Source organism: Lampris incognitus, chromosome 8 (genome assembly GCF_029633865.1).
Source record: "Lampris incognitus isolate fLamInc1 chromosome 8, fLamInc1.hap2, whole genome shotgun sequence".
NCBI classification, from domain to species: Eukaryota; Metazoa; Chordata; class Actinopteri; order Lampriformes; family Lampridae; genus Lampris; species Lampris incognitus.
Genome location: NC_079218.1, coordinates 41,947,716 through 41,972,880, shown reverse-complemented (window position 1 = coordinate 41,972,880; position 25,165 = coordinate 41,947,716). Strand labels below are relative to the sequence as shown.

The window sequence follows — 25,165 nt, the reverse complement described above, 5'->3', positions numbered from 1 at the left end:
GAATCTCACCACGCCACTTGCCAGCTTTGTGGGTCACCAGCTTTGTGGGTTTTGAACTTTTAACCCTGAGCCCCAGTATCTTTGTCCCCAGTCCCGATATGACCCCTTCAGAGCTGATCATAGTCCCACCTCCACCATGGCCCTTCTCGTGTCCTGAGAGCTCTGCCCCTCAGCAGCCTTCCACCAATGTCCTGGCAGCGTTTATAACACCTAAACAGTCAATGGCTCATGAGGAAAGGGACTTAAAAAAGCCAACCAATGACCTAGGGACAATGGTTAAACCCTTTAAGATTGAAAAGCCACCATTGGCTGAGCCCGAACCCGACTTTGATGACATCATCTTTGAGTCATTTAAACAAGAATCAGGTGGCTTGTTCCTGGAAGAGGAAGACTCTAAACAGGATACCATCAAAAGGTGCCCTCAGGGGTAAGTATCATTCTCACTTATGTACACATGCTTGCATGCATGCGTGCATGCACACACACGCACACACACACACACACACACACACTCAGGATTAAGGTGTATTGTCTGTCTGTCCTGACAGTCTTGAACGGAAAGCCAATCCCTCAGTGACAAACCATGTCAAAGAGTTTGAGGGAGCAGCAAACAAGAAAGAAGAGAAGAGGAACACAGAGCAGGAGGAGAAGAGAGAGAAAGAGGAGGATGAGAGAATAAACAAAGAGGAGGATGAAATGAGAAAGAAGAAGGATGAGGAGAGAAAACTTGTCTCAGAGAAGGAAATGGAGCGAAAGGAGCAGGAGGAAAGGAGCAAGCGGGAAGCGCAGAAGAAGAAACTGCTGGAGGAGGAGAAGAAGAGACTGTTGGAGGAAAAGGAGGAGAAGAGGAAGGAGATGGAGAGGAGAAAGAGGGAAGAGGAGAGACTTCTAAAGGAGAAAAGAGAAAAACAAAGAATGAGGGAGGAGGAGGAGGAGGAGAGAAGAATGAAGGACATGGAAGAAAGGAGGAGGAGAGAGGAGAAGGAGGTGGAGAAGATAATTTTGGACGAGAAGGAAAAGGAGAAACATCAAAGAGAAGAAGAGAGGCGACTGGAGAGGGAGAATTTCCTGAAGAAGATGAAGGAGGAGGAGGAGGAGAGGAGATTTTTGGAGGAGCAGAGAAGGAAAAGAGAAGAAGAGAAAAAGAGGATCCTTGAGGAGGAAGAGGCGGAGAGGAAGAGAAGAGAGGAGTCATGTTTAAAGGAGGAGAAAGAGAAGGAAGAGAGGGGAAAGCAACAGGAAGAGGAGAGGAGGAGGCAAGAAGAGGAGAAAAAACATCAGGAGCTTGAGGAGGAGAGGAGAAGAGAGAAGGAAAGAGCCATGAAAGAGAAGGAGGAGGAAGAGAGGAGCGAGCGAGAAGAGAAGCAATGTCTTGAGGAGGAGAGGCGCAAGAGAGGAGAAAAAGAGGAGCAGCAGAGAAAGAAAGAGGAGGAGGAGAGAAGGAAAAGGGAGGAGGAGGAAAAGGAGAGACACCTGAAGGAGGAGAAAAAAAGAGATGAGCAAAGGATGAAAGAGGAGAGGGAGGAGAGGAGACGTGTTGAGGTGGAGGAGAGTAGGAAGGAGAAAGAGAGACTCTTGAGGGAGGAGAGAGAAAAAGAAAGAAAGAAAAGAGAGGATGAGGAGGAGAGTATGAGGAGGGAGGAGGAGAAGAGGAAGATGGCAGAACAGGAGAAGAGACAGATCCAGGAGCAGAAAGACAAGGAAGAGCAGAGGATGAGGGAGGCAGAAGAGAGGAGGAGAGAGAAAGAGGAGAGAGAGAGAATTTTAGAGGAAGAGAGAATGAGGGAGAGAAAGAAAACAGAGGAGATGAGGAAGACTAGGGAAGTAGAGCAGAGGAGGAAGAGGGAGGAAGAAAAGAACTGGCTTTTGAAGGAGGAGAAGAAGAGAGAGGAGGGGATGATGAAGGCTGAAGAAGAGACAAGAAAGATGGAGGAGGAGGGAAGAAGGAAGACAGAGGAGGAGAGAAAAGTCAGGGAGCAGGAGGAGAAGAGGAGGAACAAGGGAATTCTGGAGGTGAACCGCTCGGATGAAGATAAGGAAAGGATGAAATCCCTGGCTGGCTCTCCTCCCCCTCCTCCGCTCGCCGTCTCATTCACTTCTGACACTGCTCCACAGCTCCCTCCACTGCAGCCACCAGTTCTGGCAAAAGATGTTCTAAGCCTATCAACAAACAGAAACACTGATATTGACCAATCACAGGACAGAAAAACCAACGCGTCACTGACTGATGAACCAAGCTTTGCCTCCATGAGAATGCCTCCCAAAGAGTGGTAAGTTACAGCAAAGACAGCAGAAACAACAGACCTATAAAGTATGATGCAAATTTCAGGCTCAAATAAGGGATCCCAGATCCAACCCTGTTTTAGTCGAATGTGAAAATTGAATAGGGGCGTAAAATAATTACTTTTAACTATTGCTCTCCTATGCTTTTCTAGATTGGTTGTGGTGGCTTTCGGTCAGTTTGCAGCTGCATTAAGAAATCACTAGCAATTCTTGGCTTAGCATTAACTGTATTTGCCCCTGATGTCCATTGGCAGCAAGGGAACGACACTTCTAGTGATTCCTCCCATAGCACAACATCTGCACCATGGATTGTATCTAAATAATTCTTAAAAAGTCACAAATATGATGAAATATGTAATAACCTTTGTCATATTTCATTTCTATTTATATCACTCAGTATATCTGAAAAGCAGAATGATTGGCAAACAGGATCCAAAAACCCTAGTCATTTTCGCCATAGGTAAAAGATTAATGGATCTAGATGTACTCTGAGAGCCCCAAAGTCACAACAATACTTTAGAGGTCTATAATATTTAAAAAAAAATCTGAACTAATGGGTTATTTCTGTGGCTGTCTTCTGCGCTATATTTTTTGTTGTTTTAATTCTGTAACCTTGCATATTTACTCGCTTTCTTCAGAATCAACAAATTCAACCAATCAATCAACCAATCAATCAATCAATGTCTCATCTTGGTTCTCACCAAGGAGCTTCCTAAATAAGACTTGTTATGAAACCTGTGGCACGTTTTAAGTGCTGTTTGAGGCATAAAGAATTTGAGTGTTCTCTTTCCTGTAATTTAAACAATTATACAAATTACCGTTTCTACCTGTGAGAGGAATAAACTCCAAAAGGATGATTTATCCACTCTTTTCCATTATTAGTGTTGCAGTGTTGCTTTATTTACCTGTAAATCCAGCTGTGATCATCTTGTGATTCTCTGCTGATCTGAGGCATTCTTGATCAGTTTAAATGACATGTGAGATTTCCTCTTTCTTCTTTATCTCATTTCCTTCATTTCCTCCTTCCCTGTTTCTTTTTTATCCCCCTCCCCTCATCACTCCTTGCTTTTCCTCCTCTTCATCCCCCAGCCTTTCACCCTCTTCATCCATTTTTCTCCCTCTCCCCGTCAGTCTGAGGCAAGCCTCTCCGGTAAAGGAAGGTTCATTGTCTGACCCTGCGTCCCTAGAAACAAGTAAGGATATCAGATCCAGTTCACCTGGCGTCCAGTCGGGCCTCACTGTTCAGCCCTTTGCTTTCAGCAAACCAATCACATTAGAGGTTTTGTCCCTGGTCCCACCCCCAGAGAAGCTTTTGGACCCAGAAGTTCCTCTGTGGAACGCGCTAGAAGAGAGAATTAAGATACAAACAACTAAACACAACTCCAGCATGGAGGTTATTACACAAGAGCACACACAACCCCTGGGCAGAGGGTAAGAATGGAAAAGGGGACATCTCTCTGTCAATCACTGACCCCATTTACACTTGGTATTTAATGCGACTTGAATGTGGATTGTATCCGGATTTGATTTTATTCAAATTAGATTTACACCTGTTATTAAAATTTATCTTGGTTAGGCAAACATAAATTTGATGACCATCCCCCAGTGCTTTCCCCAAACAAAATATTTAAGTAGCCAAACCCTAATACATTTTTAGTGAGTTTGCTGACATCTACAGGTTAAAAAAGCATGCAAAGGTTAAAAACATGGCAGGCTGGTCTTGGTACTCTGTGATGTAAGCATAGCAGGATAAACACAGTGACAGATAATACTTTATATAACTCAAATTCAAAGAAAATTTAAAATCAGTAAACAGCAATGGCCCAACTAGCCATTAGCTCAAATCGGCTAAGAATTGTGTCGAAATCGATTGGACACAACAGGGTACATTGTTGGGCGTAATTTCACCACCAATTGCCAAAATTAGGATAATTAAAAAGTGGACTTTACAATTTGATTGATAATATAATATAATAATTTCATGTGTGTGTGTTAGCCCCGCGATGGCCTGGCGGCCTGTCCAGCGTGTCTCCCTGCCTGCCGCCCAATGACTGCTGGGATAGGCTCCAGCATCCCCGCGACCCTGAGAGCAGGATAAGCGGTTTGGATAATGGATGGATGGCTCTGTTTGATTTAAGTGTGCCAGCACAGATCAGCATGAGCAGACAGACAGACAGACAGACAGACAGACAGACAGACAGACAGACAGACAGACGGTGCCAGCACTAACAATAGTCAGTAGTATTATCAATGCTGCTTCTTTTGCACACCTACATCCAAGCCAGAGGGAGAACTTTGCTCTGGTGGTTATCATGATATAGATGGCAGCAGGAGAGACACCTATTTTGTATAGCTGTTATAATAGTGGGTATACCACAGTTAAAGCAGCAAGTATTTGAAGAGCAACTTGGGTGTGACAATAAAGTCAAGATTGGCGGGAGAAGATAAGGCTTTAGCAATTTCAGTTTCCCTCAAATTTACACCATGCATGCTTGTGATAATGAAGCTACGGGCGTTCCTGCTTTGAGGGATGGCTAGATCATGTGACATTAGGCTGTGGGAGGAGTTCGGGTTGTTATGCGGCTTGGACAGATGATGGATGCATTTACACTTGTATCCCATCTGGCTGGGATGCGTTTCAGACCGCCATCTGAAGTGGTTTAGGGGATCGGATTTCAGCCCGTTCTTAATGCATCTTGAGTGCATTCACACCTGCATTTTTAAGTGGATAATTCCCATCTGGACATAATCCAGATACTCAAGACAAGTGCTGCACGATTAATCAAATTGCAATCGCGATATCAGTTTGTGCGATTATATAACTGCAAAAGGCTGGGATTTATTTGACTGAAAAATATGCATGTGTGACCGTGACAGCCTAGTGCTGTCTGCTTATTATATATGCCCATAATAAAGAGCTGACCAATCAGTCTCTATTTAGGCAGTGAAGCACGTGCAGTGTAAGGTCACATGCAGACCAGGTGGAAGGATGCCAGCGAGCCGGGTGACGCTGATCTGGTGGCAAAGAAAACGTGACCTGTTATATGGTGATATTTTGGATGTAAGCTCAGCGACACTGAGCAGAAAGAGGTACTGTGTAAAACATGCAAAATGAAAGTCACCACATCACGCGGCAACATGACGAATTCGTATCAGCACCTTAAACAGCAGAGAGAAAAGTATGATGAACGCATGACAGTGAAAGTCCTCACTAGTAAAGAGCAGCTGAAGCCAGCCTGTAAGCCAAAGAAAGCATAACACAATTGCAGATTTGTTTGCGGGTGTTACACTATACAACAAGTCCTCACAGAGATATAAACAAATCACTGACTCCATAACATACTACTTAGCAAGTGATATGGTGCCCATGTACACCGTCAGAAAATGATCCACACCCGCATTGCTGTATCAGCCCATCGCCCCGGTCTGAAACCAGACAAGTGGACATGCTGTGTGTTTTTTTTTTTAAAGAACCTCTGAAGAGAGAGCTGGAACCTTTTAGAAAGAGGATATGGAAGTACAACTTGATCAGTAAAAAATACACCTATATACACAACAGTTTTAGTGGTTTGGGTTTGATTGAGTGAATAAAGCATAAAGCATCACTTATTTTATATCTAGTTTCAATTTTAGGAGAGGTGGTACAAAGTATGCCCCATTTTGTAACTTAATCACTCATTTTTACCCTGGTTCAATGTCCTTGTTTGTTTGGGCAATGGCATATTTTAATGAAAATTTGCATTTTCTTGTTTATTGTTCTATTTATCTTATTTAGTTGTACTATTGAGGAAACCTAACAAGTTTGCAGAAATCCCTTTATTTTGAAAGATTTTTTTTGTTGTTATTTATTTAATTTTGTTAACTATTAAGTTATTTTAAAACAGTGCTTTACACTTTTTTGTATTTTTTGCAAGTTTGTTTGTATGATTGAGTTGAGAAATACACCTTTAAAATGATCAGTAGTCTGTGCATTGTCCTTGATAACCAACCAAATAGACTCATGATACCATTTGTTTATTATATCGCAAATCTCAATATTGTCCACAATAATCGCAATATGACTTTTTCGCCAAATCGTGCAGCCCTACTCGAGACGCATGAAACAACCAGGTGTAAATGGTGTATCTGACTTATCTTTCTGTTAAACATACTAAGTGTCTTATGTGAATTAAAATCATTCCTGCTGGCCATTTGGCGTGCCTTTTAACACTGAGATCAGGAAGTCCTTTCTCTTGTCCCGTTTGTTTCTTAGTACACACAGAGAGGATGCCGCTCAGAACGACGCTCCTAGCAGACAGGAGCATCAGCCAATCACAGCAAAGGACAAACAAACCCATCAGATTATCCCAACCTCTGATGAGCCCTGCCCACCACTGGCTGAAGAGAAACTCAAGGAGCCAGAGGGCGAGCCCAGTGCTGACCCAGCAGCATCAGCGGACGTCTCTCCTCAACCGGACAAGGAGCTTCCATCAAAACCAGAGCCGGGTCTCCAAACTCCAGAGACACCTCAGCTGAAGAAAACAGATGGAGATCAACCACCTGGCAGCATGGCCAGTAAGCAGGAGAGCTTAAAGAGCAAGGAGCCCATGTGTGAGGCAGAAAAAACCTTGTGGGCTGCTGTAGAGGAGACCGCATCTGAGGCAGCAGTGGGAGGAGGGATGGAAAGTACTCAGATAAATGAAGAGAGAGAGGAGACGGAGGAGGTGGAGGAGAAGCAGGACACGAGCAGAGCAAAAGGGGGGTGAGTGAGAGGATTCAATGGAAACCTTTGCAGCATGGTGTGACTTTTTCTCTGAGCTGCTCTGATTTTAAAAAAAAGACACATGCATGTACATGCATGCGCATGTACACAGACACAAATGCAAACAGGAAACCAACACAGCCATCGCTACACTGCTGTGGCTTAACCAGTGCTTACTGAGCTAGCAGCAGTTAACCCAATCTGTTTCTCTGGTGTGAAAGATCCTTGTCTTCATCTCAACCTCACAGCTCTGCCTATGCTGTAAGACTGACTGATGAAAGTCACTGATTTGACAACAAAGTTTCAAAGAGAATTTCAAAGCACAAAGGTACTGCAGTGGAGTAACGTGTGTGTGTGTGTGTGTTTGTGTGTGTGTGTGTGTGTGTGTGCCAGTGGTCAGCCATGTGTACAGATAGAAGCAGAGGTGTGTGAAACGGAGCTGCAGAAGGGGCAGTCTGTCGGCATTGTATCAGCAGTAGTAGGGGTGTTGTATAGAGGGTGAGTCTTTCTGTCTGCCTGTCCGTAATGCCTGTCTGCCTGCACCATGGCCGCCGTGTAGTGGGAGTGATAAGCGAGAAGAGAACAGCTCTACAGATGACAACATCACATGATCACAGCCAGAAGGTCCTTAGCGTTCATCCCAATCGGTTTGTCTGGAGATCACATGTTCTACCTGTGTTTGCATGGATTTCCTCGAGTTGGTCTGTTTTTTTGTCCAGATAAATGTAATTTAAGTGAATTGGATGCTCCAAATTGTTCATAGGTGAGAAGGGGAGTGTGCCCAGGGTTTCTTCCCTACCTTCCCCCCAAAGCATGCTGGGATTGGTTGTGGCTGCCTTTGACCCCGAAAATTAATAAGCAGGTTGAGAAAAAGGATAAATACTTACAGGAATTTATCTGTTTGCCTTCTCTGCCTAAATACACACCCCAAAAGGACAGTGCAGAAACTCTGGAGCAGTTATTGGTTAGTTGCTTTTCTTCAGACATCTTCTGCAATGGTGTTGCGCCACTTAGAAGTGTTGTTACCAGCTATCTTACAGTTGTCATTTAGTAACTGGAAGAAACATTTTGCGTGGATATAATTCATCTAGCGAGCAGTCCCCGGTAAGATGAAATTAATTTCATCACCATTTATGTGTGAGAGATTCTCTCTGATAGTTTGCAAACGTTGCTCTCACCTGCATGGCACCAAGTTTTAATTTTCACCTGTCCTAATTATTCCTGAGTTGACTGAGTGTGATGGCATACATTGTGGTGTGATTGTTTCCCACGTGTGCTTTGGCAAGGCACTTTGACCCAGCACTAAGGGACAGTTGTTCCATAGAGCATGCTGTCAAACAGAGCTTGCTGTAGTCATTGCTCATTGGGATAGTTTCAAGTTCAGGTTTCTTCCCTGTCCCTCCTGTCTGTCCTCTAGCTATGAGACAGTGGCCTCCATCCTGAATTCACCCAGATCAGCAGATGCAGGCCAGCCATATCTCTCTACAGACCAACTCTGTCCCGTTTTAGCAAATGAAAGTCAACTGGGTCCCTGTGAGGAAGAGGCAGACCTCCCATGTCCCTCTGAGTCAGATGCAGATTCGGTGTGTCCCTCTGAGTTGGACATTGAACCTCCTATTGCTTTCTCTGACATAGCAGAGGAACAGATGATCAGGGAACAGAGGCATCCCAGAGCCGACATGTCAATGATTCATAAAGCAGACGAGGAGATGCCTGGGCTTAGTCTGGTGGCCAGTCTGAGACTGGCTGCCAGTGAACAGGAGAGAGAAAGGGAGGAGAAGGAGAGAAGAGAAAAGGAGAGCAAAGAAAAGTTTGAGAGAGAGGAAAGAGAGAGGGTGAAAAAGGAAGAGAGTGAGAGGGTGGAGAGGGAAGTGGAAGAGAAGAAGATGAAAGAAAAAGTGGAGAAGGAGGAGAGGCAGAGTTTGGAGAAGGAAAGGGAAGATTTGGAGAGGAAGAAGGAGGAGAGGTTAAGAATAGTACGAGAGAGAGAGGAGAGAGAGGCAGTAGAGAAGGAGAGGGCGGAGAGGAAGAGGACAGACATGGAGGAGAAGGAGAGGGAAACAGTTGAAAAAAATGAGGAGAAGAATAGATTAGAGGAAAATGAAAAGAAGAGGTGGGAAGAGACAGGGGAGAGGCAAAGGCAGGAGGACCAAATAAAAGAGAAACCAGGAAAGAGGTGTGAGACACTTCCTGTTTTTTTATCAATGCCAACCAACCAAGAAGCAGAGCTGGATGAGATAGCATTTGAGGAGAGGCTAGAGAGTGACACTGAAGCATTACAGTTCAAATCTGATCCCAAGTTAGGTACTAAGATCAACTCCAATGCTGAAGTCCAAACTGTTGTGACTAAAGCTGGTCCTGGGCCAGCTGATGTAGCCAAACCGAAAGTTAACCAGCCTGACACTGGATCAGCTAAGGTTGAGGTGGGTAAAACTGGTCCACTGTCAGTTGAAAGAGGAAAGTCCAAGGTCAAAAGCGGTGCCGTGCCAGCTTGGATGAGAGAGGAGGACGAAGAGGGAGCGGAGTACGAGACGGGACAAGAAGATGTGGGGACCGTTTGGCTGGCTGAGCTGTACATGGATGAGGCAGGGGGGTGAGTAGAGGGGGAGAGAGATGTGTAGTAAACAGGAGAGAGGTGAGTAATGTGGCAGAGGTGAGGGTGGGGCAGAAAGGAGAGGATGTGACTGTGGTAGAGACCTGCCAGTGCCTGTTGGAGAGGGGCTTCTGCCTGAACCCTGAATGTATTACCCAGCTTATGTCATCTGCAATAACTATGCAAGAAAAGATTACTCATTAAGATTTTGGTATTGAGGACCTGATCTTTTGCACGTCATCTTGCTGTCCTGAGCTGTGTGTTCACATATGAAAACAACATGCATGCTCTGACATGTTTGAAGGGAGAATGTGGCTTTCATACGCATGCCTTGTTTTGATCATGACTATTGTGAATGCTGTCTCAGATTCATTATAAAGCATTGTAGCTGGTGGTATTTGAGTCTGATGACTGTTATGAAACACTGCTGGTAGCTATTTGTTCACCCCTGTTGAAGTCCCCCCCCCCGCAAACATCTTTCAATGCTTCTTTGTCTTTATTTTTTTGTTTTTTTTTACATAATAATCACTCTCAGTGAGAGTGCAGCTGTAGTACTGCAGCAAGCATGGAAAAGGGTAATCTCGATAACGGCTTCATCCGTATCGAGGAATGCCTCTGCTGAGAGCCTTCAATGGTCACATGATGGTCACCATCATGGAGCTATAGCTTTGTTTTGGTCACTTACTTGCTTCTCTGTCATGTTAAGGGTGTTAGTGGTGTTTATGCAAGCCAAGAGGAACTTGAGCATGACGAGGCCGTTGTGACTGGATCTGCTGGCATTTCTGGTCAGTTCACTTAAAAGCAAGTCATCCTTTTTGTTTTGGTCTGTAACTTGGCTCTCTATCTACAGCCCGGATCAACCAACATCATCAGCCTCTGCTGCCACCCAAGAGTCCTATCATTTCCATTCATCCCCCAGTACAATGCCCCTTTACCAGGGCTCTGTCATTAATAAAACAAATAAACCTGACTCTGGATCTCTAGCCAATCAGGTTGCCTCATCGCATTATGACCCTCCCCCAATGCCTGAACAGGAAGTGGGAAGAATTCAACCAACCATCAGTACACCTCCTCCTCACTGTCATGATCCACAAAGGCACCAACTGGAAGGACAGGAAAACAATGCTGTTGACTTTATTACAAAAACCGACAGTATCCTGGTGGCACAAGCTGACCAGATAGGAGAAGAACCCATCCAATCATCGGTCGTGCCTTGGCCCCTTCCTCCTGGCAAACAAACCACCAAGAAATACACTGATTCAAACACCTCCAAAAAGCCCAACAATGCACAAATCACAGAAAACCACACTGACTCAAATACCTCCAAAACTCACAGCACCGCACAAAGCACGGAACTACAAACACTTCCCCATGATCATACTGACACAACTATGAGCGTTGGAACAAAAGGGGGTGTGAACACACACGACTCCACAGTAGATATGGGCACACCTAACACAAACAGGGACAGTCCTAAAGACACACACACAACCAAAGTAACTGATCTTCATGATGAGAGAAGTGCCCTTGAACACAACTTTCTCAACAACAAGAAACAGACTCTCGAAGAGGAGGAGAGGTTTTTATTGGCTAAAATCCATCAGATGACTGGCGACACATCCCCTGTCCATGGTCTTCGTGCCAAGAAACGTCTCATCCCAAACCTTCATGACATTGGTGATGACATCACCGAGCCCCAGAGCCAATCAGAAATCAGCATTGAGCGTGGGTCTTTAGTCTCTCCAAAAACTCATGAAGAGGGTCAGGACTCTGATTCCTGCTCGGCTGTCTTTGAGGAAATATCATTAAGTGGTACAGGAGAGGTAATGGCCAGTGTAATGAGTGAAGGGGAAACTGTGAAGGAAGAGGAGGGGCTAAAGCAGGAAGTAAAGAAACATGTGTAAGTCAGCCAGAATCATAAACTCTAAAATACCATTCTGCTCAAGCCTCGTATTTGTGCGTGTGTGTGTGTGTGTGTGTGTGTGTGTCTGCGAATGCATGGTGTGTACATTGCTTTGTCACACCCCTTCAGTTGATGTTGCAGAAGATACGTCCTTAACTCAAAATCAAAAGAATTAAAGGAATCAAAGAAAACACTATTTGCAGCATATACAACATGTTGTATCTGCTCATTTAACTGTCATTAAAGTTTAATTCCAGAAAGCATAGAGCATACCTTGAACATGAAGTGGTGTCCCCCCCCCCCACAGCAGAATGAGGAATAGTTAAACTTAAATTCGATTCGATGAAAAAATATTCTGAAGACAGAACGCATAGGAATGGCTATTCTTATGCGTTCTCACCACTTTGTCATATACTACAGGGTGTAGACTGCCACACAGGTCCAATACTTAATCACAACAAGCAGTAAAAGTCTTTCAATATGTGGGTCACTTGCAAAGACAGTAGTGGCCCTGTATATGTCTATGAGGGGTCTGTGAAAGGAAAGTGTCTTGAGAAGTCCTCCTGGCATACCGACTTTGTGCATTTTCCTGAAATGGAATGAAGAAGCTATGGAGCTCACCTTGTTTTTGTGCACTGTCGATAAAACTAATTGTTTCCTGTTCGACTAACTCTTGCTCTAACAATCAGTTAGCGCTACTCACTTGTTTTTTTTGCCATGCTGCTACTGTCCAGATATCCAGCCTCTTCGGGCCTTTCGGCCATCCTGAAAGTTTGTTTGTCTACAAAGTATGCTCAACTTGCTCACTTGCTGCCAACATATGACAACCCATCACAATGACGCTTATTCTAAGATGTTTGGATTAGGCCAATATTTCTACCCTTTACTGACCTGTTTCACTAATTTTCCCCATTTTAGGTTTACTGAGCAACCGACAGACCATCCTAAAGGAGGCGAGAGAAGAGAAGAGGAGAAAATTGAACTTGCCAACAGCAAAGCCGGGGAGCTGCCCCTTCCAGTCAGGCACTCAAAAATAAATATGACCGCTGCAGACACCGGCGATGCACATATCCACTTTCACATCTCCAGCCCCACCACAGACAACAAGGAACAGGCTCCTGTTGGGAAGCCTGTGGCAGAGGAGCCAGATAGGGACATCCCTTCTCTCAAGAGGACGACTCCTCTCCTCTCTGTGGACTCAAACGAGGTGACCTCTAATTTGACTACCCCCGGGCCCACAGCAACACTCAGAAAGGAGGCTGATGGGAGTGCAGAGGTACTTAACCGAAGTGTGCTTCTCAACAGCGAGAGAGAGATGCTCCTGAATACACATATAGAGGCAGATATATGCGTGTGTCACACACACAAAATTATGTTGAACTCCAGTCTCTCATCTATCTTCCATCACCTCCTCCCTCTCTCTGTCTCCCTCTCTCCTCCAGGGCCTGGTAAGCTCCAGCCAGTCTCTGCTCCAGTGGTGTCAGGAGATCACGCAATCCTACCAGGGAGTAAAGGTCACCAACTTCAGCACTTCCTGGAGGAACGGCCTGGCCTTCTGTGCCATCCTACATCATTTTCATCCAGACAAGATGTACGGCCCAAAGATGCCTGGTTTTGTTTGAGATATCTCTGTTTCCCTTCCATTTGCTGATAACCACTCACTCCCATTAACTGCATATTCAGATGCTCTGCTGTTTGATGTATGTAGTTTCTTCAGACGTCAGTATTTTAGTTGTTCTTTGCTGTGCTTTGATTACATTCTCAACTGCCTCCATGTATGTGTCAACTCGTAGTGACTTTGACCAGTTGGACCCTCATGACATTGGATTCAATAACAAGAAGGTGAGGACGGGGCTGAAGTCAGTTGATTGGGCCAGCATCATTATAGTGCAATGAACTGTAATTTCAATAGATTAACAGGTATTGAAGGTGATTCAGAAGACAGATATTTGCAGCGTGGTTACGCGACACCATTATCAGCCACTGATGTCAGTGTTGTTTTTGTATGGATACAGCCTGGCAAATCTTCCACCATTCCCAATATATTCCCAATATTCACTTTTTTTTTTAAATCGACAATGGACTGTAAGTTGAGAGGAAAATAGATAAGGGATTTATTCATTGGCTTGCTTGGCCCAGCTATAAGGGTTCTATTCCTACCTGATTTTAAACAGCTGTGGAAAATATCTCATAGGGTTTATTTTTACCTGTAAGGAGTACCAGATGAGTGGGGTTTACTTAATCAAGATGGGTCAAACAATGACAGGTGGTGTTAATATAGAGAAGCACATTAGACCTTTAGATCATTCATTCATTCATTAATCTTCAGCTGCTTCTCTGGGGTCAGGTAGCGGTGGCAGCAAGCTAAGTAGGGCACTCCAGACGTCCCTCCCTCCTTTAGATAATGTCATTTGAAATTCTTAACTTTCTGCACCTACGTACAAACCACTGGAAAGTATATGCAGATGCTAATTGACTAAAATCTGATATAGTGTATACAGAATGGTCCCTGTTACACCATTTTTGCCTTTTTTTTTTCATCAGGCATTTGATGGCTTTGAAGCGCTGGGCATCTCTCGCCTGTTGGAGCCTTCCGACATGGTCCTTCTGTCTGTGCCCGACCGGCTCATTGTCATGACCTACCTCAGCCAGATCCGCTCGCATTTCACCAACCAGGAGCTGCGCGTGCTGCAGATAGAGCACAACAGCAGCCAGTCCTCCTACGGCCTCACCCCGTCTGGACCCTCTCCTAGTGATGTGGATGCAGCTGTTTTCTGTATGGCCAGGTTGCAAGAAGGGGCAGGAGTGAGTCTGGAGGAAGGAGGAAGTAGCACCCTGGTAGTCCCGCCTCCAAGGACCAAAAGATTGGTTAAAGGTACATTTTGTGCTCCCCACTCGAATCAAAGATTTCACTGTTTGGCTCTCACTCTCCTCATCTGCCTTGAAGGCTGATTTCAAATGCAAATTTCTGTCATTTTTGTTTTACGTGATTTTTAGGAGAGGAGTCACTGACCCCGGTGGCACCCCCGAGGCCGGTGGCTACAGCAGCCAAGACGGCGCTGGCTCAAATAAAAGATATAGATATGGTGAGTAAAAGGAGGACTACGAAGAGCGAATGTTTTACAACCTTTTTTTTTTTTTTGGTTCACTTTGTCTGGCAAACAGTCTAGGTTAATCAATAATACAGCATAATTTCCAGAAATATTGAGGAATAAGCATAGTTTCTGCATAGTTCAAAATTGTATGGTCGCTTGACTCTTGCTCCTTTCAAATGCCGTTCAATAACCCATGAATGTGATTTGAAGGATTTTTAAAGCGGTATTACACCGCTGGTTAAATCTGATTGCACGGGTATAACAACCTAATTCAGAGTTCAGCATCTGCAACGAAGTTTCCTTTTGGAAAAGCTTTATGAAAACAGTTAGATGTACAGTGAGCACCAAGGTCTTTTCATCCATGTCAGATGAACCATTTAGAAATGACAGCACCTTTTGTAGATGGTCCTCCCCCCATTGTAAGGTACTACAAGTATTTGTTGAATTGGCTTCACAGATGTGTTTCGTTAAGTAGGTGTATTCATTTGTGTTGTTAGTGAATACGGAAGTGAACTGTTGATGTCTAGTCTTGATTCTACACTTTGCAATTATCTTTGGAGATTGTTGTTGGGCTGTGACAACATGAGGAAGACAGCAGTGTCAATGCATATTAAATTAAATTGGCCGTCATAAGGCTCAGAAATGAAAACCAGTCAATCAGGAACATTGCAGAAACTCCTGGGCATGCCCAAGTCAACAGTTTGGTTTATCATTAATAAGAAGGAAAAAAAAACAACCGATGTGTTCAATATGTCAAAAGACCCGGTAGACCGAGGAAGAGCACTGTAGTGGATGACCGGAGAATACTCTCTGTGGTGAAGAAAACCCCCCTGACAACAGCCCAACAGATCAAAAACCCTCCTGGATGCAGGTGTAGATGTGTCAAAGTCTACCATACGTAGAAGACCACATCAGCAGGACTACAGAGGGTACACTACAAGATGCAAACTGCTGATAAGCCTGAAGAACAGAAAGGCCAGAGTACAGTTTGCTGAAAAGCACCTAAATGAGATGAAGATTGAGTGATGGAAAGAGGAAAGTGTGGAGAAAAAAATGAAATGACCATGATCCAAAGCATGCCACCTCATCCGTGAAACATGATGGAGGCGGTGTAATGGCTTGGGCCTGTACGGCTGCCAGGGGGACGGGCTCACTCGTCTTCATTGATGATGTGACTGCAGACAGAAGTAGAGCAATGAATCCTGAGGTCTACAGAAATATTTTATCTGCTCAAATGAAACCAAATGCCTCCAAACTCACTGGACGGCACTCCAACATGCAACCAGGCAATGACCTGAAACATACTGCTAGAGCAACGAAGGGGTTTTTGACGGCAAAAAAGTGGAAAATCGTTGACTGGGCAAGTCAGTCATCAGCTCTGAATCCAACTGAACATGCATTTTACATGCTGAAGAGTAGACTGAAGGCAAATAGTCTCCGAAACAAGCAGGAACTGATGATGGCTGCAGAGCAGGCCTGGCAGAGCGTCACCAGGGAAGATACCCAGCGTCTTGGTGATGTCTGTGTATCATCACAGACTTCAAGCAGTCATTGCATGCAAAGGATATGCAGCCAAATATTAAAAGTCATTACTTTATTCTACGTTATGGTAAACTGTCCGGGGGCTATGGACAAGAGGTTCTGTAATTTCTAAAAGGTTTATCTGATATTGATGAAAAGACCCTCAAATTAAAGCTGACAGTCCACACTTCAACCTTATTGTCATCGTATCCTTTCAAACTCCAAGTGCTGGAGCACAGAACCCCAAAATAACAAAAAAAATGTCACTGTCCAATGACTTATGGTGCTCACTGTATATAATTAGATATATAATTAGATAGTTAACTGTTGGGTAATAGTGTGTGTGTGTGTGTGTGTGTTATTGGCAGGATGAAAAAGTGAAGATTAATTCAACAGCAGAGGGCGTACATGATCCAGGTATGTGGAGCCTAAGCCATACCGTTATGACTTCTTCCTTTGAGATCATCCATCCATTATCCAAACCGCTTATCCTGCTCTCAGTGTCGCGGGATGCTGGACCCTTTCCCAGCAGTCATTGGGCGGCAGGCGGGGAGACACCCTGGACAGGCCGCCAGGCCATCACACAGGGCGATAATATTAAAACGTGGATGCATAACAATTTGTGTGTATTGTATGTCAACAGGAGAGTTCGGCCGATGTATGAAACTTCTGATTAAAATTTGATGTAAAACATCCATTTATATTGTCTCAAAGATTCCATGTATGTGTGACAAAAGTACTCTGTGTGTGTGTGTGTGTGTGTGTGTGTGTGTTTCATACAGAATCACCGAGTTCAGCAGAGCCTCCACTCCCAAAACAAGAAGAGGAGAACATGGTCAGTCTCCCGCTCCTATTTTAGATCAAATTCGTTTTTCTAGAAAATATTTTGAAATATTCTGCCCGTAGGAACCAAGCATCAGTATTTTGAAACTTCTACCCTCAGAAAAATGACAGCTTACATGAGAAAAATGCAGCATTTCTAGTGGAAACACCTGTTTTTATTTTCCCAATTTGGTATAAATTGTCCAGAAATGTGTGCCGAGTTAAAAAAAAAAAGGTGTCTTTATTAATTATTGAAATAGGTTGAAATCTGCTTAAGTCCTGAGTATAGAATATAGACTAAGAGGGGGAAGAAAGTTTAAATGAGGGTTTTCCATCTCTTAGACAGCTGAGATTTGTATTGTACAAAATAATATACAGTTCATACTGGTAAGATGTCCCTATGATGTTGTAAATTCTTTATTCACAACTTGTACTCTTCTTTCCTTTCAACTTTTCTCTAATCTTTTGACCCTCTTCTGTGTATGTGTACTTGTTTCCTCTTTCCCTTACCACCCCCATATATCTATTTCTGTACTTACTCTTCACCACTGTCCCACATCTTCTCCTAGTTTCTCTCTGTCTCTCTGTGTCTTTCTGTGTCTGTTTCTCTCGTTATATGGGTGTCTGTCATTCTCTCGTGTATGTTCATGTTGGTGTGTGTGTGTGTGTGTGTGTGTGTGTGTGTGTGTGTGTGTGTGTGTGTGTGTGTGTGTGTGTGTGTGTATGTGGGATGGGGTCAGTGTTTGCAGGACACCAGCCAGTACGTCTTGAGTGAGCTGGCAGCACTGGAGACGGAGCAGAAACACATCGACAGTCGCGCCGCCGTGGTGGAGAGACGACTACGGCGCCTCATGGAGACAGGTGAGACTCACCCTTCTACACATGTACATATGTACTATTCTATACTATACTATACTTCAAATAGTATACATATTGTCCGGGTAGCATAGCGGTCTATTCCGTTGCCTACCAACACAGGGATCGCCGGTTCGAATCCCCGTGTTACCTCCGGCTTGGTCGAGAGTCCCTACAGACACAATTGGCCATGTCTGCGAGTGGGAAGTCGGATGTGGGTATGTGTCCTTGTCGCTGCACTAGCACCTCCTCTGGTCAGTCTGGGCACCTGTCCAAGGGGGAGGTGGAACTGGGGGGAATAGTGTGATCCTCCCACGCACTACAACCCCTGGTAAAACTCCTCACTGTCTGATGAAAAGAAGCGGCTGGCATCTCCACATGTATGGGAGGAAGCATGTGGTAGTCTGCAGCCCTCCCCGGATCGGCAGAGGGGGTGGAGCAATGACTGGGATGGATCGGAAAATAGGGTAATTGGCCACATACAATTGGGGAGAAAAGGGGGGGGGAGTTATACATATTTGCTAATATAGTGTTGCTTCTGTGATGCATTTCCTGTTTGTACAGGAAGTGACCGCGATGCAGAGGAGAAACTGATTCAAGAGTGGTTCACTCTGGTCAACAAGAAGAATGCTCTGATTCGTAGACAGGATCACCTGGAGCTACTGTGAGAACACACACCACACCACACACACACTGACCAACACAGACACATACACAAAGAAACACCCACCTCAATGCATGAATACAAACAAATGCAAACATGGACAGATTGCCCACATGGTAATTATTAAGTGTGTTTGTAGACAAGAGGAGCAGGATCTGGAGAGGAGATTTGAGCTACTGACCAGAGAGCTGCGGGTCATGATGGCTATAGAAGGTTAGTAACAGAGAGAAACCATAAAACACTCGATCCATTGAGCTGTACAGAAAATGATATCCCTATCCCTGGCAGTCTTAATTCATCGCTGGTTGAATTAAGCTGTAGAGGAGTTGAATTCTCTGACCATGCACAACACAGCACAACACTACTGTGTATGACGCACTCATTCTATGCTTGCAGAAGTCTTTAAAGTCTCTTCTATTCATTCACACAGAAAGATGAGTTGTTCTTTAAATTCTGTTCTATTCATTCACACAGAAAGATGAGTTGTGATGCAGTGTTCATATTGGTAAATGGTAAATGGACTGCATTTATAGAGTTCTTTTCTAGTCTACCGACCACCCAGTGCTTTACAATAATGTATGCCTCACATTCACCCATTAACAAACACATTCATTCACTGATGGTGGAGGCTGCCATGCAAGGCACCAACCTGCTCATCAGGAGCAGTTAGGGGTTCAGTGTCTTGCTCAAGGACACTTTGACATGCATGCTGGAGGAGCTGGGGATCAAACCAGTGACCTTCCAATTATTAGACGACCCGCTTTACCTCCTAAGCCATGCCATCCCAATGAATATTATGATGCATATTATCAGCAGGGAAAAAAAAGAAGAAATGACTGATATTTTTTCATTGACCCCCATGTCATCCGATTTGACTGTTATCAGTCTATTGAATAGGAGTTATCATCACACATCTGTCCCAATTATATGGGCTAGTAGGGGCCTACTAATCCTACTAGTAGGCTCAGGAGACTGTTATCACCCATTTATTTCAATGATAATGTATCATTGTTATGGCAAAATGAAAATACAAATGACAGTAATTGAGTTTGTTTGTGTGAGTGGAGAAAGAAAATAACATACATTAGATAAACTTACAAATCCATGCTTGTCAGAGATGTTATGTCAGCTTGAGCTCGTGAAAACTGGCTTTTGACATACACTTTTCACCAGTCCGGCTATTGGTGAAAGCCGGACTGGTGAAAAGTGGATTTTCATTTTGCCATATCAGCGATACATTATCACTGAAATAAATGGGTGATAACAGTCTCCTGAACCTACTAGTAGGTTTAGTAGGCCCTTACTAGCCCATATATTTGGGACAGATGTGTGATGATAACTCCTATTCAGTAGACTGATAACAGTCAAATCGGGTGCCCATGTTTGTGAGTATATTGTGTAGCTGTGTATTACTCAGAGGTAGAGGCAACACATCACTGGCTGTCGAGAATTATTTCTTGTAAGCTTATTTGCATGGCATAACTTTCATAATTGCCTCGCTGCTCTTGTATATAGTGTCTTATAAAGTGATGTTTTTCACCTATAGACTGGCAGAAGACATCCACTCAACAGCAGAGGGAGCAACTCCTCCTCCAAGAGCTGGTCTCTTTGGTCAACCAGCGGGACGAGATCATCAGAGACATCGACGCCAAGGAGAGAGGGTGGGACTCACTTACCTTGAGTGTATGCATGTGTGTGTGTGTTTCAATGCATTTCAAGTGAAAAAGAGAAAGTTGTTAGAAAATAACATAATACAAACTTTACTTGCCACCGAAGTGTGGTAATAAGTCGGAAATACGGCCTCAAGCATCATATAACACAGGAGGATTGCCATCCAGCGGCAGGATGACACAGTGGTTAGCGCGGTCGCCTCACAGCAAGAAGGTCCTGGGATCGAGCCCCAGGGTAGTCCAACCTTGGGGGTTGTCCTGGGTCATCCTCTGTGTGGAGTTTGCATATTCTCGCCGTGTCTGCGTGGGTTTCCTCCGGGTGCTCCGGTTTCCTCCCACACTCCAAAGACATGTAGGTCAGGTGAATTGGCCATACAAAATTGTCCCTAGGTGTGAATGTGTGTGAATGGGTCAGCCCTGTGATGGACTGGCGGCCTGTCCGGGGTGTCTCCCGCCTGCTGCCCAATGACTGCTGGGATAGGCTCCAGCATCCCCGCGACCCTGATAAGCGGTTTGGATAATGGATGGATGGATGGATGGATTGCCATCCAAACAATAATTATAATATCCAGTGATGATGAGTTTAATTCACCCCAAGATTAAACTACCCTACATACTGCATAAGATCTAATCTCACCACAATGTTCACCAGCAAAAGAGAAAAATGAAAGCTAACTGTTATGAAGCAGTCACAGGGGAAAATGTTTCTATTGCAACCTGTCTTTTATTGTCATGACATTGCAGTTAATGCAGTTAAAGCTGATACCAGTGACACCACATCCTAATGTGTGTATTTCTGTGTGTATGTGTTGTGTGCATGCATATGTGTGTGTGTGTGTGTGTGTCTGTGCGCACTCTGGCAGGGCGTTGGAGGAGGATGAGCGTTTGGAGCGGGGTCTGGAGATGAGGAGGAAAAAGTTCACCAACAAAGACAAATGCGTCCTACAGTGAGAGACCCTGGCAAAGGGCGACCTTTTCCTCTTCTGCGCCCGGACTGGTAAAAACCCCGGAGAAACTCGGCTTTTTGGTGACAGATTAAGACACACAAAAGAGCAAAACCCTCCATAACCCAAACCAGAGCACCGATTCCCTGTGGCGGCCAGGCGGAGGGCCCACCGGCTACACTGATACACTGATGTGTTGGTACACTGATGTATTGATATGAAACGGCTTCATGCGGCCCTGCTGTGTTTGGTGACCTGCTGTCATGCCGACCGCCTGCCTTCGAGGAGCCCTGTCTGTTGGCACATCTTCATCCTCTTTAAAAGTGTTTCTGTAAAGTTGTTTGTGCACAAGTTTCATTGTATTTTTTTCCACAATACTTTTATTGTTTTTCGTATATCTTGATGTGCGAGTGTCGTTTTAATTTTGTTCACTGGATTTGTATTTATTTTGGTGGCGTATCCGATCCTTTCATATCAAGTTGTTGGCGTGTTTTGTCTTGTGTGTACCATATAACCTTGTCTCGGGTTCAATCGGTTGAGTACTTGACACCTGATGTCCACTTTGGAAGAGAAGGTCTTCCTTTTAATGAATTGTAAGGGCTCGGGAGGATCTGTATGGTTTAGACAGCCAGAATGTCCAGAAAAATACGTACTTGCTTTCAGTTTATTACTGCTATCACAGATGAATGTTAAAATGAGAAAATTTGAGTAAAAGCAATTTATTGAGATGAATTGGCTGAATTGAAGGGGATAACTGGTAATCAGAGAAGGTTGAATCAGTTCATCTGGATACAATGTTTATTGACAGATACGTTTCATCACTCAACTAAATGACATCTTTGATCAAAGATGTCACTTAGTTGGGTGATGAAACGTATCTGTCAATAAACATTGTATCCAGATGAACTGATTCAGCCTTTTTTGATTTTCTTCCCTGGATTATTGAGCATGCATCAAGACAATAACTGGTAATATATTCAAATGGCAACACGATTTGCCTTGATGACTTAAAAAAAAAAAAGATACTCTAAAGCACACTTCTTCATTTTTTGTGTTTCCTCATTTCTTTTGGGAGCACGCTCAGGACTTTATTATGCACTTGGCTTTCAAATTACAGGCACAGTGTCGTTTGAAATGTGTAACAGGAAGCAGAGCAGAGGAGCAACCAGGTGACTGATCCCACAACAGGAAGTAGTTGGCGAGGGACTGAGGCTGTTACACAGCTCACACCAGCAACCTCATGCTTAGCAAATACTCAAACAGCCAACATACCATGGACGGAAGCAGGAAAATTAGGTATGAAAAGCTGTTTAGGGGTGGTATTTAATGCTGTAATAGACCTAAACGTCGTAGAGGAGTGTTTACACAGACAGATGAGTCTAAGCAGTTCAAAGGCGTGACTTCTCCGGCTGAACTGTGCAATTATATATTAAGAGCTGCAGTGTCGCATGGTGTTTCAGAGGCATTTCTGCCCTACCAAGAGAGAAATATGATGGGGAATCACCGACGGTCAATGATAGACGGGGTGTCAGAGGATATATGACGCGGGTCTGGAGCTGGACTCAAACCCACAACATTTCAAAAACAGTTTATTTTAATTTTGCTTTTTGGAAATCTCAGGATGACCCCAGTAGCACTCAGTTGTCTAGTTGTTATATTATTTAGTCATAATTGTATTCCTATTTTCAGACTTTTTAAAAGTGATTTTCATAATGACAGGTGATAAAACATAACAGGTTATACATGTGTTGCACCCACTTGGGCACCTAAGGTGCATCCAAGTCTTATGTTTAATATAAATAAAAACCTTCACGTAAAAGTGCCTTCAGTCATATGAAAAACCAAATCACATATGTTGTTGTGATGTTGATGTCTATTTGACCCAGAATTTAAACCTTGTTTTTAATATTTCGGAGTAGTTTGACTACTGTATGCATGCTTTGTGGAGTGTGCTGACTGGTACACCTCTCCTCATCATATCACATATATCTGATGTTGCTGTTCACGTTGAAGTGATGATGAATGTAGTTGGAAATGACAATGGTGACAATTGTGGGAGAAGATGATTAAATATCGGTTGTTTGTTTATATTCTGGTGTCATTGTATTCTTTATATGTTAATTGCAATAATTAGTGTAGTTTTACTCAGATAGTAATGTAATCTATGCATCCTTCACCAACCTCAGCTGTTCTCCACTGTATTCTCTCATGGTGGTATAGTTTACCCCGAATTTCTGCACTGGACTTTACCAGATGGGTCAGTCTGTGTGTGTGTGTGTGTGTGTGTGTGTGTGTGTGTGTGTGTGTGTGTGTGTGTGTGTGTGTGTGTGTGTGTGTGTGTGTTCTCCTGGATCGCCACCTTGCTGTGGTGGAGAACCTTGCATGTACCAAGAGCTATGCCGTCCGGAGCTTGGTTCCTGGTAGAGTCAACCAAGGTGGATAGACCAAGGGGGCAGTTCCAGACAAAGCGTGATCCAACAAACACCTCAACAGCAGAACTGGAGGAAGATATTTCCAGGTCACAACGGCAGTGAAGGCGGATGAAGGCTGCAACAGAGGGTGGTCTCCAATCATCTCGGCTCTCGTGACATTGGACTCTAGCCCCCCCCTGCCAAGGACCATGTGGTGGCTGCAGGGGCATCAGCCTCTCCACGTAAAAAGCTGTCACGTGCAAGTGTCCTACCATTTTCCAGCTCCAGGATCGGTCTCTACACCCACCTGGGGACCCAAAGGGAGGACAGTCATACTTGACCCCCAAGTGGCCACCATTGATGATGATGATGGGTGCGTGTGTTTGAACATGTGTGTGTATGCTTGTGTTTCCTCCTAGAAGACAATTAAAACTAATCAGCTCGCCTAACTACTTTCCTCATTTCAACTTCACTAACAAGAGGTGAAAGTTCATTTTGGTACCTATGGTACTATCAGCAGCTAACCTAGGTGGCACAGAAGCTCTGCCTTGTGCCTCCTCCCACAATGAGATTTGTTGCAGGTTTGCAGCTGCTATGAACATCTCGCAGTAGTGGCTCGTGAGCAAAAGTGAATTATTTCTGTCTCAGTTTGACAGGAGATGTTTAAAGGAGGGTTAGGGTTAAAATGGAAGCCTTAGCATTAGCAAAGCTTTGGGCCAATCCTCAGTTTCAGTAACCACATTAGCTCTAACATCAAGACCTCATCTTTTCACCTCTGTAATATTGCCCAACTTTGGCCCATTCTCAACCAATATGATACAACAACCCTGGTTCAGGCCTTCATTATGAGCCACCTTGATATGTTGTATATCTCTGCTCCTTGGTTTCCTCTAAAAGCCTCTCTCGGTTACAGTACGTCCACAATGCAGCAGTTAGGGTCCTCACACACAGCAAATGCTCTGCCCACATTGCACCTATCCTTCATCAACTGCACTGGCTACCTGTTTCATTCAGACTACAATGCAAAGTCCTTCTGGTTCCTGCAAAGCTCTCCAGGGTTTAGCTCCACTGTATCTCAAAACTACAGAGGACCTACAGCCCTTCCCATATGCTTGGATCTTAAAATTCTGGACTACTATAGGCTCCCAGATTCACACTCTCTTCCATGGGTGGCAGGTCATTCAGCATCTCTGTCCCCAAACTGTGGAGCCCAGTCCCTCAGATATCCATGACATCACAGCCATCTCAGCTTTCAAAAGTCAGCTAAAAACCTATGTGTCTTCACCGTGCTCAAAGCTAACCTACAACTGAACCTTTCACATGAGACAATCCAACCAGCATGTCTTGTCTTGTTTGTCTCCCTATGTCTTGTCTGTCAATTGCCTCCATTGAGCTGAACCTTGTTGTTTCTTTAAATGGTGCAACAGGCTTTGATATACAACCAAACGGTGGACGTAGTCACTTACATCCAGCTGGTACAACCCACCTCTTGTCTTTACCTGATATTACCAACAACCTCCTTTTGTTGGAAGAAGAGATGACAAAATGCAGGCCGTGTTAGTTTGCTGTGATGATTTGCACTCCTAGTTTGATTTTTTTTAAATGTTGATAAATTAAAGATGTAAAAAGAACTCCATGAAGCTCAAAAACAAAACTACAACTT

The 25,165-nt window shown here is 44.1% G+C and overlaps 1 protein-coding gene across 4 annotated transcripts in view; it reads left to right on the top strand.

Annotated features, from left to right (window-relative positions):
* ehbp1l1b (EH domain binding protein 1-like 1b) overlaps positions 1-21,891 on the top strand; it is a 51,458-nt gene extending 29,567 nt beyond the window's left edge. The window contains exons 1-15 of one of the 4 annotated variants that reach the window (XM_056284198.1): positions 950-2,270; positions 6,536-7,024; positions 8,442-9,617; positions 12,439-12,796; positions 12,963-13,111; positions 13,314-13,362; positions 14,065-14,395; positions 14,518-14,606; positions 16,505-16,553; positions 16,919-16,971; positions 17,708-17,819; positions 18,378-18,477; positions 18,617-18,690; positions 20,024-20,138; positions 21,011-21,891. In XM_056284198.1, the coding sequence (XP_056140173.1) occupies positions 955-2,270; positions 6,536-7,024; positions 8,442-9,617; positions 12,439-12,796; positions 12,963-13,111; positions 13,314-13,362; positions 14,065-14,395; positions 14,518-14,606; positions 16,505-16,553; positions 16,919-16,971; positions 17,708-17,819; positions 18,378-18,477; positions 18,617-18,690; positions 20,024-20,138; positions 21,011-21,098 (4,548 nt within the window). In that variant the 5' untranslated portion in view covers positions 950-954 and the 3' untranslated portion in view covers positions 21,099-21,891. Of the gene's footprint in view, positions 1-949; positions 2,271-6,535; positions 7,025-8,441; positions 9,618-12,438; positions 12,797-12,962; positions 13,112-13,313; positions 13,363-14,064; positions 14,396-14,517; positions 14,607-16,504; positions 16,554-16,918; positions 16,972-17,698; positions 17,820-18,377; positions 18,478-18,616; positions 18,691-20,023; positions 20,139-21,010 lie in introns of those variants that run through there. The other 3 variants (XM_056284197.1, XM_056284200.1, XM_056284201.1) reach the window with 3 other exon arrangements.
* The last annotated feature ends 3,274 nt before the right edge of the window (positions 21,892-25,165 follow it).